General features: G+C 38.5%; 2 protein-coding genes across 3 annotated transcripts; one reads left to right on the top strand and one right to left on the bottom strand.

The window, feature by feature from the left end:
* The first annotated feature begins 667 nt into the window (after positions 1-667).
* Positions 668-2,851, top strand: LOC100703724 (uncharacterized). Of its 2 annotated transcripts, none has more exons than XM_019345594.1 (6): positions 668-865; positions 959-1,052; positions 1,170-1,481; positions 1,561-1,744; positions 2,125-2,246; positions 2,375-2,851. In XM_019345594.1, exons 1-6 carry the CDS (start codon positions 801-803, stop codon positions 2,561-2,563), a joined length of 966 nt encoding a protein of 321 aa, XP_019201139.1. In that variant the 5' UTR covers positions 668-800; the 3' UTR covers positions 2,564-2,851. The 2 variants fall into 2 exon arrangements, with proteins under 2 accessions (XP_019201139.1, XP_019201138.1); XM_019345593.1 differs by having other exon boundaries at positions 2,355-2,851.
* A 911-nt stretch (positions 2,852-3,762) lies between these two features.
* On the bottom strand, positions 3,763-11,026 carry cluap1 (clusterin associated protein 1). The gene is made up of 13 exons (XM_003449012.3): positions 10,890-11,026; positions 10,339-10,406; positions 10,108-10,219; positions 9,832-9,916; positions 9,553-9,732; positions 6,707-6,802; positions 6,380-6,463; positions 6,143-6,276; positions 5,915-6,056; positions 5,665-5,737; positions 5,447-5,557; positions 5,162-5,211; positions 3,763-4,127 (listed from the first exon to the last, which is right to left on the bottom strand). The coding sequence occupies exons 2-13, from the start codon at positions 10,358-10,360 to the stop codon at positions 3,951-3,953; spliced, it is 1,266 nt and encodes a 421-aa protein (XP_003449060.1). The 5' UTR covers positions 10,361-10,406; positions 10,890-11,026; the 3' UTR covers positions 3,763-3,950.
* Between the last annotated feature and the right edge of the window lie 3,227 nt (positions 11,027-14,253).

The following is a 14,253-nucleotide window of genomic DNA, read 5'->3' as shown; positions in this document are numbered from 1 at the left end:
GGCTTTGTTTAAAGCATATTGCACACCGCTATATACTGCCCCCTTGTGGTCATCCTACAAACAAAGTAGCATGCAGAAGCTGCATGTTGCATATAATGATGCGATGAGAATCCTTTGCAGGATACCCAGAAGGGGTAGTGCCAGCCAGATGTTTGTAGCTGTGGGTGTTTGGACTTTTAAAGCACTTTTAAGAAAGTTAATATTCAATTTTAGAGAACGACTGGATGGTTCGAGTAACAGCATAATTTTAGCACTTACAGATCCGACAGTGAGTGGTTCCCGTTACTCATCCAGTCTGAGAAAGCACTGGTGGAAGTGTTTGTGTATTTATTGATTTCTTTAAGTAATTGTGTTTTATGTATATTATGGTTTTATATTTTTACTAATGCTTTATATGTTTATATGTATATGTGTGTATATATATGTATGTGTGCATGCTCGCACATATGCATGTGTATGTATGTGTGTATGTATGTGTATGTATAGATGTGCATATATATGTATATATATGTATATGTGTATGTGTATATATATATATGTATGTGTGTATATGTATATACATGTTTAAGGTTTATACCTTGTGTTTGGGGGGGGGGGGGTTTCTGTCTTGTTTTTATGGACATGAAGTCTGCCAATAAAGATTGAATTGAATTGAATTGAATTATTGCCAGGGTTTTTATTCTCAATGTTCATTTTTCTCTTTTTGTTTGTTTTTTCATTTTTAATAGTTAATTGAAACTGTCTTAAGAAGCAAGTCTGCTGGTGACGAAGTAATACAGGAATACCAAGCAACAAACACCATGAAGGATGCCACAAGGCTACAAATGGTTAAGATACTTGTGGCTCACATGATTGATAGTCATGGGTATGTATTCAGTGTATGTTGTGTTCTTTATACTTGCGCCAAATAAATGCATACTAATTGTCTAAATTTAAAAAACTGAAAATCTCCTCTCAGGCACCTTCCCCCAAAAGCAATCAGAGAGGAGTATGCTTTGGGCATTGTGATGCTGTTCCCCTCCCTCAAGGATCCATATGCAGACAAAGCCTATGTAAAAGTCAATATTTATTTATACAACACAAAATTGTTTAATGATGGACATAAAATATTTTGTCAGATTTAGCTCATAACAAAATATCAAATAATATTTGTGTTTTCACTTATCCAGGAGCACTTCTATGATGCAGCAAGTGGTACAGGATACATTTCTTGGCGTCTGAAAACTGCCCAAAGAAAAATTTGTCATGGATCTCCAGCACCACCTAATAGGTTGACAGACAGTTCTTCAGGTGGCCCAAATCTCCAAAGGACTGTGAATGTTATACACCAGCTTGATGGGGATGGTTGCAAGGAGGCCATGTCTTTGCTCAAACATACTACAGACAACTCTGTGAATTTCCAGAAGATGAAAGAGACCTTTCAGCACCGTCAGAGGCTTGTTAATGACCCAAGCAGAAGCTTCCTAGATACAAAAGGACCGGTAAGTTAGAATTCATTTTTTTTAAATGTTTGGAATTTGGAGCTAGCAGTTGTTTCAAATACAATTTTCTTTCCTAAAGGTGGAGCAAGACTTCACTCTCCTGTTCGATGACAACACATCATCCAGGTTGCTTCAGAAATGGAATACATTCTTCAGGCCAAATGCCATAAAAGAGGCTAAGAAGCTCACTTCAACACCAGAGTTTCTTCACTTGGTGCAGTCATCAGAAGGTCACCCAGAAAATCATCAAGATGATTCTACAAGTGAGTTGTATTTTTTTGTATAGTAAAGGTTAAAGTCTGCATTCAGGGGCAAATATTAATTTGTTTCTGTGTTTTTTAACATTTAAATTCATACAATTAAGACAAATTAAATCTTTGTCCACTTTTTTCTAGTTTTGCTCTTAGAATATCATATAAAGTCAAACAAAGCATTGTCCGTTTTGTTTGTATGATGATCCTGAACTAATAATCCTATAGATTTTTTTTCTTCTTGTGTATCTTTAAAAATTGATCTACTTTTTAATAACTTTCAACAATAGATGGAAGACTCATAAGTCTCTTAACTTTCCCCTGTTTTTCATTGTAAAACAGATCAGTACATTTGATGAAATTGTATTAATTTTGTGTCTTTTCATCTTCAGCCTTTGAAAAAGAAATGACATCGCTGTTGCTGTTACATTTCCTTCCACCACCACCAGGATTTCAAAGGTCTCCAAAAATCAGCGCAAGTGATGCAAGTCAGAGACTTGTAGTGTTTCATAAGGTAATTATATCGTGAAATTTCAATAATATGAAAGTCTTTGAGCAATCTCTTCTACATGTATTTATTTTTTTTCTGTATTTGGACATCATTTCTGTGAATATTTTTCAGTTTCCTTATGTCAACCCCAGTCATGCTGCAGTCTGGAAGAGCATCTCTGCAATCAACAAGGTCGGCAACCAAACCTCCTCGCTGTCAGGCATCAGAAGAGCAAGACTGACACCTTCTACATCACCATGGATAAGCATCTCATTCCATGCCAGGGGAGCCACTCACTTGGGGCATTTGATGAACTTTTCAAAGCACATTTTTGGGTTTAATTTGTCCCAAGATAATATAAAACTGAACTTGTTATTTGCAGTGCAGTGGAAGAAGACATGTCTGTCTTTTGCCAAACAAGTGATTTACTTTTGGTTGAAGATGACATTTTTTTATGGGAAACAAGTTGTTTATAGAGTGTTTTGATAACCATCTGCATTCAGAGTTGTACATACTGAGGAGAGATGCATAGTGAAAATGTCAGATCTAAAGTTTTATAAACCTTTTTATATGCAAAGGTCATACAATGTTTCAGATTGGACAGTGTACATTGTACCCTCTTAACAATTTTTTTTGATGACAAAATAAATATCCTTTTTGGGAAAATTTATTGTGTGCAATGTAATTCTTTCTCAGAATTTAATTTTAACACTTTTCAGTGTCGAAAGCCTGACATTATAGGGAGTGAAGCCAACATTAACCAGAAGGTTAAAAATTGTATCTTGGCAGGATCACTTATTCAGTCTCTAAAGTGGTATTTTAACTCTGTTATTTTCCAGTAGTTGGATGAAACCGGCCTCTTCTAGGGATGCTTGGGGATCAGGACTGTCTGGCCTTCAGTTAGCCATTCCGGGTGTGTCTCATCTTCTAGCAGCTGGTTTATTTGTGCTGCCACGTTTTAGACACCCCTTTCTTCAGCTCTGATAGTTGGTTAACTTCCCTCTGTGCTACCTTGATCTTGGCCTCTAGTCTCCTTCTCTATGAAGGATACTGCTCCTTGTGGCTGTTCATCTTGTAGCCAAGCATCTCCATGATCACTGCAGCCGTGGTGTAGACCAGCCAGTTGGCTTATACAGGTAAACCCAGTTTTGCCATTTGACTGTGGCCATCTTAGTTTTGTCTTTAATGTCCAGGGTAAATGAGGCTTGTTTTTTAATCCACCTCACCAGACTTTGCATCACTGTAGGTAATCAATGAACCTTACATACTTACATCAAGCACTGACTGCTGCAAATCTTCAGAATTGCAACAGTTCCTTTTTTTTCTCCACCTTTCATTTATCCCTATATTTCTAATTTTTTGTCATATTTTGAGCACATAAACTAAACAAACCTAACAGATTCTTCATCACTAGTCATTTATGTAATGGCTACAGCGGTGTGAAAACTACTCAAATGCTGTGCAGTATAAAGTATACAATTTCAAAATATGGTTGAATCACCCAGAGAACAATAAAATGTCATAACACACAGAGCACATGTTAAAATACAATATTTAATATTTTATTATGATAAATATTTTACTCAAATATCAAAGAACATGAACTATATTGACAATTAGGTTTCAAAAACAGCACGCTGTGAAATAGTAATGCATATTTCTTGGACGGTCTAACTAGAGCTGGAATACAAACATAGCTGGAGCTCATCATGTGTGACTGTTCTTTATTCAGAAGTCATTGTCGCTTTCCTCAAGCAGGGGGGGCCTCATACCCCCTCTTGAGGGTCGAGGACCCCTGGATATGGGGCCCTCCAAGCTGTCGTCCTCCAAATCCTTGCTCTCCTCCTCCTCACCTTCGTCATCTTCCTCATCATCCTCGTCCACATCAATCTCACTATCTTCAGTCTGGGAACAGCAGTGAATAATAACCACAACAATCAGAGTCCAGTCCAATGAACGACTGAAAATATTTCCAACACAAAACGTGAAACCACAACAGAAATCGCTATTTTCATCAGAAAAGGGATGTGGGTGTGGGGGCATAACCACGTCCATGACTCGTTTAAAGGGAGCTCCTGCAGTACATGAAAAATCCACCCTGTAATCCAACTCAGACACACCATCATAGTTAAAAAATGAAATGGTTAAAATCTCCTCTGGATGAGAAACAGTTCTATGCCTGTAGCTACATCAGTGTGCAATGATTTCTTTCCCTTCTTTGGTCTGCCTTTTGCCTTCTCACTTATACACTGTATCATAAACCTTACTAATGGTATGATACAATATATATATATATATACACACACATATATATATATATGTATACACACACACACACATATATATATACATATATATATATATATATATATATATATATATATATATATATATATATATATATATATATATATATATATATATGTGTGCATTGAAATCACAAGACTGCTAATGGAAATAACAGAAATAAATGTTTAAAAAAAGGGCTTTAAAAAGGCTTTGGACCCACTTCTGTTTTTCTATCTGGAGTAGGAATCTTGAAAATAATCATCAGGCTATGTCATGTGGGATATTCCCTACTGTATGAGGATTTGAGAATGGATTTTTCTTTTAGATCCACGAAGAGGAAAAGGGGAGTGAACTAGATCTTGGTCCGGCACAAACCTTTCCTTTCCGGTGTTTTTTCTTATGGGGGAATGACGTTCTGGAAACAGCTAAAAGGGCCTTAGATAACAAGTTGGAAACCAAAAACGGGAGAGAAACTGATCAGAGACTGAACAGGAGAATCAGCTAGAAATGAAAAATAAAGGTTAAAGTGCAAGTCATGAGCAGTGAGCACCATCTGGGACACCTGCAAGCCAAAATCAACACAAAAGAACTCAAGTATAGCTCAGCAAAAGAGGAGAAAAAGAAACCGAGGAAGTTAAAAGATTACTAACCTCATCACTGTCACCACCCTGCATGTTCCCGATGAAACGTGCTCCTCTGCCTAAAGGAAGGACGCAAGGAGGCAATGTTCAAGGAACGTGAAAGGAGTTGTTATTGCATGGCTTTGAGAACCAATCAGTGTTTACATTAAACACTGCAGCATGAATGTGTGTGAATGTTTGATAGAAAGCACTTAGACACAGTAAACAACCAGACCATTTACTTAAATAATGGCTTCAGTTTATGCAGGTGAGAATTGACCATAACATTGATGTGGCTATTCCCAGTCTGCATACCTGTCATGAGGCCGTTTCGTGTGAGATGTGGCTTAGCGGGACGCAATTCCTCCATGTCACTGTCTGAACCTTCATCCTCTGGAACGTCAATGTCCGAGTCCTCGTCTTTCACTGCAGAGGAAATATCGTATGAAAGTAGTGTGCAAAGTTATAGAAAGGTTTGGATGGGATTGTGCGACACATTTTTATCTTCAACTCTGTGTGTTTGTTTATCTTACAGGAACTCTTCATCAGCTCCCTTTCCTCTTCTCTCAGTTTGTTCTGCATTAACCTCAGAGTGTTTTCAGCTTCCTGCAGCAGAGAAAGAAAACAACATACAGACATAAAGTTTGCATGTGCATGACCGGGACAAATTAACAACCTGTTAAAGGAGATGTATGAATGTTAGTCATATATAAGGAATTTTATGGGACATTCATTTGTAGAAGATTTGAGAAAAAATATTTTGCATATTGTATATTCACGCACCTCAAACCTCTCCTGTTCCAGTCTGTGGTACTCATTAAGCTGAGACTCCAGAAAGGAGAGGTTTCTGAACTTCTCCACGTAGGTCTCATAATGTTTCTGCAGATCTTCCTCGATCTTCTCGTATTCATCCATGAACGCTGGTCTAAGAGGTTAAGGAAGAACAACCTGTTTGTCAAAGTTTTGTTTAAAGATTTGTTTTTAGTTGAGGAGAGAAAACTTCATACCCACCTGACACTCTGCAGGGTCTGGAGCCTTTTCCGATTCCTCTCCAACTCCTGCTTCTTCTTTTCTATCTTGCCATCCAGAGTGGCCTCATCAGAAACAACGTTATCCAGCATGTCTTTGGTCTTATCCACACTTTTCTTCAACACAAAGACATAGCAACAGAGTCAGCATTACAGCACTTGAGAGGTATAAGTATGTCCCCTGTGAATGTTGATGAAGTCTGCCATGAAAATTACAGACCAAAACCTCCTTGATGGCAGCTCTCAGGGCCTTTTCAGTCTCATTGATCTCCAGAGGTCTGGCAATGGCTGCACTTCTCATTTCCTGTGAGCAAAGTGAAAATAAAGACAGCAAAGAAAACCTCTGTGCTACTGAATGATGTCTTTCAAAGAGACAGCCCTATAATTGTACAGCTATGTTCATCTGAAATTATATTTACTGTAAAAAAAACACAAAAACAACTCATGTAACTGAGCTCACCAGCACTCATATTTGAACAGCTGAAGATTAAAATGTTAGTTAAGTTAGTCACCGTTTCTTAAAACCATATCCATGTTTTCCCCTCACCCTTAAGTCCACCTCCTTCCCCAGTAAGTCATATAAGGATGCTCCTTTGGACGTGACCTCGGACGCCAGCTGCCGAGCTGCTTTAAGATCTGAAATCTAGAATAAAGACAACGTAAGAGCTAATCAGCAACAGTTTTTTTTCTCTATCAAGGATTTACTATAATATTGATTTTTAAAAATAAAAAATAACAAACACGTAGAAAAGATTAAAAAGCAAATAAATTGTTTTATGTAGAGGAAAGATACCACCTGGTTATTGTACAGCTTGATTTACGCTGCAGAAACATCCTTGTTTCTATTTATACTTGAACTGTTATTTTTGTGGGACGGTGCATAGGATGTGGGACATAAAGCACAAGTTAAAGTGTTGGATATACATCCGTATACAGAGTTGTGCAAAAGCCACCCTTCATTTAAAAATATGCTTTATTACCAAGAAGCCAGCCCTTGTTGGGATTTTCAAAAGTGGTCTTGAGACCTTTATAACTAAGAGTCTGTTGCAAAATATAATACAAAAAATGTCAAAGACAAAAACACTGTTTGACAGGCATAAAAAAGGATTTTTGCAACAACAAAAGAAATATTAGTTGAAAATGTGCCATATCTAAGGAAACCAGGCCAACAGGCCTAAAAAAAATTATTTAGGGCACAAAAGATTAACAGTGTCTGAAAGTTATGTCCTTAAGGAATAAAACAAAAGACAATCCAGCAAAGACATGACATAAGACCTGAGAAATACATCTGACCCCTCAGTAATGCAGCTATCGTTTACTAAAGCTTCAGTAAGAAAAGCCTGAAGCATGACAAATTACACAAGAACAGCACTGAAAATTAGTGACAACAAGTCTTATGAAGTGAATCACTGCCAATATGTTCAGGAGTTATGAGAGAGGTCCAGCAGTGAGTGTCCACAGCCAAGTGTAAAACACTGTGGATTCTCTGTCATGGTTGGAGGCTGCATTTCAGCCAGTGGTGGTGGGGATCTTGTCAATATTTATAGTATTATGGGCACAGAAAAGAACCATCAGTTTTTGATCTGCCATGCAATGCATCTGGAAAGCATTTGATTGTCAGTGCCTTCCTTTTTCACCATGGCAATGATCTCAAACACTCTGCCAGTGTAGAAAAACACACAGAAGAGCACTATCAGACATGAACTGACCTTCCCAGATCCTGTATCTCAACATTATTGAAGCAGTGTTGGATCATCTTGCCAGAAAAACTAAACGAAAGACATCCAGCATCCAAAGTAGAGCTTTGCATGTCCTTCAAAGAGCTTGGAGAACTATTCTTGAATTTATGGTTCAGCAGGGAGCGCATATTTGCAGTCCCAGGATGGCCCATCTACCTGCAGAGAGCTTTGTTGTCGATGGAGACAGCCTACAAAGTATGTGGTGCAACTAGTCTGTAGGCGATCCTTGTTTGTTCTGTTGTTGGTCCATTAGCCAGCAGTGGAGAAGAGTGAAGTTGTAACATAAAAAAATCTGAAGTGAAACTGAGCGTTGAAAACAATGAAATGTGTCCACTACAGCCGCTGTCTGTACTTCTCGTACTATTTTTTTTTTTATCTTTGAAGGGTTTTTTGTTTTTTTTTGCATTTCTCACATTCCCTTCTGCTCCTGTTCCTCCCTTCCCTCCCTTCCCTTTTCTGGCCAACTTGTCAGCCAATCAGCATTTGACAGATACATAGGTCATTCGATCTTGAACCGCATAGGAGCACATCTGCAGTAGACAAAAATCCCTCTCTGCTTGCTGTCTGAACAGAAATGTGAGAAATGTGTACAAAGACAGGCACGTTTACAGGACTACAAATTACGCTTATTAGCCATGGATTGGCCTTCCCAGAGCCCGGACCTCAACATTATTGAAGCAGTGTGGGATCGTCTGGACAGAAAAATGAACAAAAGACAGTGAATATTCAAAGAAAAACACTGAATGTCCTTTAAGAAGCCTGGAGAACTATTCCTGAAAATTACTTAGAAATTAGAAGAAAACTTGGCTAACGGAGTTCAGGCTGTGTTGAAGAATAAAAGGTAGTCACACAAAATTAAGCTTGTTAGAATTGTACAAAAAAAGATTTTTGCACAGCACTGTATGTCAGAGCTGGATACAATTTAGTACTAAGACTCAATCTTAAGGAAAATTAAGACAATCTGTTGCTTCTAACATTAATTATTCAGTTACAGCCAAAACTTAAGTAGCTATTGTCTTACATTTGTGTGCATGGTGATTCTGTCACAATACTTTGCAGATGAACAGCTTGGAAAATGTTTGGAAGTGACTGCTGGTGAACAGAGTCTTAAAAAGCCATATCTGTGTCACCAATTCACAGTTGTTTCATTGTATAACAACAGAAACATAAATTCAAGTAAATGCAAAAAGCTGAATTTATCCTGCACTGAAGCACAAAAGGTAATGTAAAAACACAACCTACACTCTGTCCTGTTCATAACATTAAAGCCATTTAATTAGTGTTAGCCACATTAATTACGCAATGTGCTAACACTGAGAATTTTGTACTTGTTGTTGGGACCTGAATATAATACACAGCATCCTCAGAACATTTAGCAGACTTTGCTCATCGCTGAGACATTTTACAGCTGCAGTTAGCAGAAGTGGCTCCTGTGAGGAAATAAGAATGGCTGTTTCATTCTGAAACACTGCATATATGGTATTTGCTTTAATTTATCTTGGTTTCAAACACTTCCCCAAATTAAATGTCACCTAGTGCACATTTTCTTTTTTAAATTCCACAGGGATGAGAGTCTCATAATGTAAATAAAGTATGTGACAGAGGATTTAGTAAAACAGGCGTAACATTACACACAGCGTAGTTTGCACCTCACCCGAGAGCCAAGGTCAAACTTGAACTTGCTGTTGTCCTGCTCAACTTTGTCTCCCAGAGCCATCTGCTTGGTTTTCATAGCACTGTACAGCACTGAGGTGATCTTCAGCATCTCTTTCACTGCATAGCCGTCAGCCTGGTAGAGACGCTTAGTGTTCAGCTTGATGTGAGCCTTTGTTGCCTGGAACACAAGGAGACACTGTTGAGGATGCAGTAATAACGGACATTCATTTGGCAAGAATAAACTCTACAGTTTATAAAATACTAAAGAATATGTCACCATGAACTGAGCCACAGCCTTGATGAAGAATATTCTGTCAGCTTCTGTGTCCACATCAGTAGGAACATCACTCTGAGGTTCATATCTATAAGGATGAAAAGAAGGAAAGGGGGCAAAAGGCAAAAAAAGCAAAATATATCACAGTATCCTCCACTAGAAACATGATGCTTTAACATGGCCGTGTACAAATACAGACAGAAAAATGTGGAGGACAGACGTTAACAGTGGCAGGATTATTTAGATAAACAATTCGATTTTTTTTAGGCTCAAGCATACCTCTTCACAAGCCATTTCAGGATTTCTGCCACAAGAGAGAAATTTGGAGTCCTGAAGTTCTCCATAGAGATCAAGCGAGGATAGCCTAAGGCCCTCATCATTTCTGTGAAATCTGACACATAACATAAAACTCCAATTAACTTCTCACTCAGTTATCTTCTTAAAACAAATAAACAAACCAAAAAAGTGGTCATTACAAACAGCGAAGAGCAGACAGTAAACATCACTTACTTCTTAAATCTCGGAAAGACATTTTCAGCTGATTGCACTGTGCGCCAAAGCTTAGACCACTTTGTCCTCTAGCAGGAAAGAAGAAAGAGCATGTGTTAACAGCAGACGAGCTACCGACTGTGCACGTAGGTTTATCTTCGAGACTGGCAGGTTTTCAGTGAGAATTTAGTGTTTGGGGTTTATTACATTAGAGCTGACGTGATTATCATTCACGACATGAAACTTTGTGCTAAAAAATACAGACTTCAGTCACTATTTTAAAAACTGTAACACAGCTGTGATAGAATCACCGACGATTTCCCCGCTGATTTGTATTCCCGCACAGGACACCGTATGTTATATGTGAACCTAATCTTGGTGTAGTTTAAGGAGCATGGCTTCAGACAAAAAAGCTTAGCTAGCTCGTAGAAGGCTTTAAGTGAGTAGAAAGCTATCGCTTGTTATGGTTTTTAACTAACCTTACGTTAATCAGTGAAAAGACAATATATATATTTTCAACGACGAAATTAGTTGTTATTAAACGTAACACGTCTTGTTTCAGGCATCATTACCTGGTCTAGTTGCTCCAAGCTAAGTGATCGGTGGCCGCTATGAGAGACGGTCTCTATGGAAACCAAATTCTTCTACGGAAGCTCAAGACACTCAAAAATGTTATCTGCCATAAAATAGCTTACACACACTTCTCGGTGTGCATCGCCTGGATTGTGCTGTATATATAAGTAGGAGTAGCGTACACTTGTTTTACACTAAAATAAGTTTTAAAAAAAGTTTTTAGTTTACACCTTTTATGACGATGTTTTCTACACTTCTATTTTTTTTTTTTTTAAATCACACTTATAAAATCTATGTTTCCCTCACTGATGTCAAATCCACAATTACACTCTATACAGTGGAGTTGTGTGCCATTTTCAAGTTGTAGCACAACTGTAAAAAATAAAGAAATAAATGGAAACTTTCAATGTTCAATTGTGAATAAAATATGGGCTTATGAGATTTCCAAAATCATTGAATTCTACTTTTATTAACATTTTACACAGCATCCCAAAACATAAAACAAAGCAGGTAATTTGCATGTTAATACCAAATCATTTGTATATCAAAAAAATAAAAAGGTGGGTGTATTAAAAATATATCAAAGAAATACTTTGGTTAAAAGGGAATATTAATACCCAGTTAAAAGTTTTTTTAATAAAAGGTAAATGGAAACAGGCACTGGAGAGAAGTGTTAATCATTTGGCAAAGAAAACAACATTGTAGTTAGTAAAAACGACAGATTGGACTGGGAAGCACCCCCCGTAGTTTAGGGTATAACTGTAGTCATTGGATTTTTACATTATATCTGTAGAAACCTAAACTAAACTTTCAAATATAAAGTGGAAAGCACAGTATTTGTGTCTTTAGTTGATCATAAAGCAGCACAAGATGGAAAAAGTCAAATAAAATGCTTCAGAATAACCATTTGAATAAAAAGTCTTATTAAATGTGGAAGAGTACATTTTTCCTGCATTTGTGTGAAGTGTGTAAAGCAGGGATGTCAAACTGATTTTACATTGTGGGACATGTACGACTCACTTTGATCATAAGTGAACCAAGTGAAACCAGTGAAACTCCCCTTTCCGTCACTGTAAAGACATTTAGGTAAACATCTAAACCCTGACTTATCTTTATATAAGAAAAGCATTTCCTATGTTTTGTCCATGATAAAAGGTGTAAAATAGTAAATACACGACCCTTGAAAAGTTCTTTTATTTGATAGCAGAAGATTTCTATAGTACATATAGTAGATGCTGGAAAAGCAGGAACTTTTCTGTCATTTATCTATGACATAAGTGTAGGGTATGAGCGAGGTGTTTATCAATAGAAAAAGCTGTAAAACTTGAGAAAATACAGTCCGAAATCTATGCACTCCTTCACATTTTCCAAAGCATTCTGGTCAGGCAGACTTTCCTGGGCCGATTCTGACCGCCGAGCCCTATCTTTGACACCCCTGATGTAGAGGAAATCTCTCTATGAACCAACATTTTTGATTTGACGGATTGTTTGTTTTCTCTGCAGGACGCATTATCATTATCTGTGGATGTGTGATATTTTTATTCTTCTGACGAAAGTTTAAAATGCTGAAAATCTAATCAAACATCACTTTAGTCTTTAGTGAAATACCAAAAAAGATAGAAAACATGTATCAGCAAGGGCATTCAGGACAGTGCAGGGAACCAATCTGAGATTAGAGCGAGCCTCTTCCAGAAGAGGGCAGTAGTGAGATTCAAAGACGCCAGCTGGCCGCTAAACCCCCAGAAGAAGAAAGAGACGCAGAGCATGATGGAGCAGACCGGCGAGGCCCATCATAACAAGAACAACTCGTCTGGCAATGAACCTCCAGCCTGCGGCCTCCACAGTAAGCGCCTGAAAGAGCTGGAGAATGCCGCCCTGCAGACCACTTTAATATCGCGGATGGAGACCGAATCGGGGGCCGACGGCGGGAGCTGGACGGAGCAGGAGCCCGTGGAAGGCGAGCAGTCGAACGGCTTGTCCTTGAACCACCGGTCCGGCCCTCCGCAGCAGCCTGGCGCGGATACCGAAATCGAGGAAGTGGAGCCGGATAGAAACGTGGCCAAGGAGCGGGTCGAAGAGGAAAGGACGCTGACGGACCATTTGAATAAACGACTCCTTTCGTCGTTTCTGGAAAAGCTTAACGAACGGGACCTGGCGCTTCCCGGTGTGCAGCGCCTGGACTGTGCTGTAGCCGACGAGGACTCTAACAGGGCCGCGGACGAGTGGTGAAGAAACCCAGTAGCTTATGCGACAACATGGAGGTGTTTGAGGGGTTCAGGACAAACGTGCACGGAAGCACAACCTCACCGCTTTAAAGACTGAACTGCAGTCATTCCTGCCAGCTTATAAGAGTGAAAATGGAGTGTGACGAAATATGTTTACTTTTGTAAGGCCACCATGGATGAAAGGTTGATTTAAAATGCAATAAATGAAATTACTGTGTTATAAAACACTTTCGTTCTCATTGATTTCTATGTAGTTGGCAGCCATGATGGATGCAGCCATGCGCGTGTGTGGGTGGGTTTTTTTTTTTTTTTTTTCTTTCTTGCATTTTTTGTGTGACAGTAACTGATCACCAGGGGTCATCATTCACAAAACAAACCTCTTCAGCCTGTTTCTTACGCTGAGGTCTCATTTTTGAGAATAACGTTTATTCATTTAGTTTTATATTTATTGCCTTAAATTAGCACACAAGATTCCAGAGGGATACATCTCACAATAAATATCACTATTTGTGTGACTACTATGACCTAATATATATACCCAGCAATAACGGTTCACTTCCTGTCAGGACACTTTAGGTGTGAATGCAGTCGCAGGTGTTGTGGTGTGGAATTTAGTTGTATTTGCTGTGCATTTAGGGTGAAGTGTGAAACTTTGAAAGTACAAAGAGGGTGTTCTCTGTTGTGCTGATGGGGTGTGTTCGTAATGTTGCATGGCTGCAGAAAACAAGTGCAGCGTAAAAAAATAAAGCTCAGCTCCAAACTCTGAGGGAATTGAACCGGGGAATAGCTTGTTTTACCCCTTTATTTTTCTTGTTTACACGCATGGGGTTACTTTTGCATCGAAGGTTAGGTGGCTTTCTTTTTATTTCTCAGATGCCTTTTTGTATAATTGTGTAAAATTGATCTTGGCCACTGAGCCATTTATCTTTGTTTTTTTTAGAGGTAGACCTGCAGTCCACAGTTAAGTAGAAAGTCATAACTGGTACGTTATTAAAGGGAAAAAACCCTCATTCTTTAGGAGGAAGTTTTAGGCTCATTTGAGCAGATGTTAAATGATTGCTGAATGAGGAAGCAAGGGTTGAATTACAGTTTAAGCATACCCAGTGTACCTGCCCACATGTCGGTTAATGCTGGTTGA

This window comes from Oreochromis niloticus, linkage group LG15 (genome assembly GCF_001858045.2).
Source record: "Oreochromis niloticus isolate F11D_XX linkage group LG15, O_niloticus_UMD_NMBU, whole genome shotgun sequence".
Lineage (NCBI taxonomy): Eukaryota > Metazoa > Chordata > Actinopteri > Cichliformes > Cichlidae > Oreochromis > Oreochromis niloticus.
Note: the sequence above shows the minus strand (reverse complement) of the source record. Positions and strands in the feature narration are given on the sequence as shown.

Coding starts and splice junctions, on each gene's coding strand:
- cluap1 (XM_003449012.3), bottom strand. CDS start 10,360: ATGTCTTTCCGAGATTTAAGAA. Junction 6,277..6,379: donor CTGCCATCAAGGAGGTTTTG/GTCTGTAATTTT, acceptor TTTGTGTTGAAG/AAAAGTGTGGATAAGACCAA. Junction 6,057..6,142: donor CAGACCCTGCAGAGTGTCAG/GTGGGTATGAAG, acceptor TTAACCTCTTAG/ACCAGCGTTCATGGATGAAT.
- LOC100703724 (XM_019345593.1), top strand. CDS start 801: ATGAAGGATGCCACAAGGCTACAAATGGTTAAGATACTTGTGGCTCAC. Junction 1,745..2,124: donor TCATCAAGATGATTCTACAA/GTGAGTTGTATT, acceptor TTTCATCTTCAG/CCTTTGAAAAAGAAATGACA. Junction 2,247..2,354: donor GACTTGTAGTGTTTCATAAG/GTAATTATATCG, acceptor AATATTTTTCAG/TTTCCTTATGTCAACCCCAG.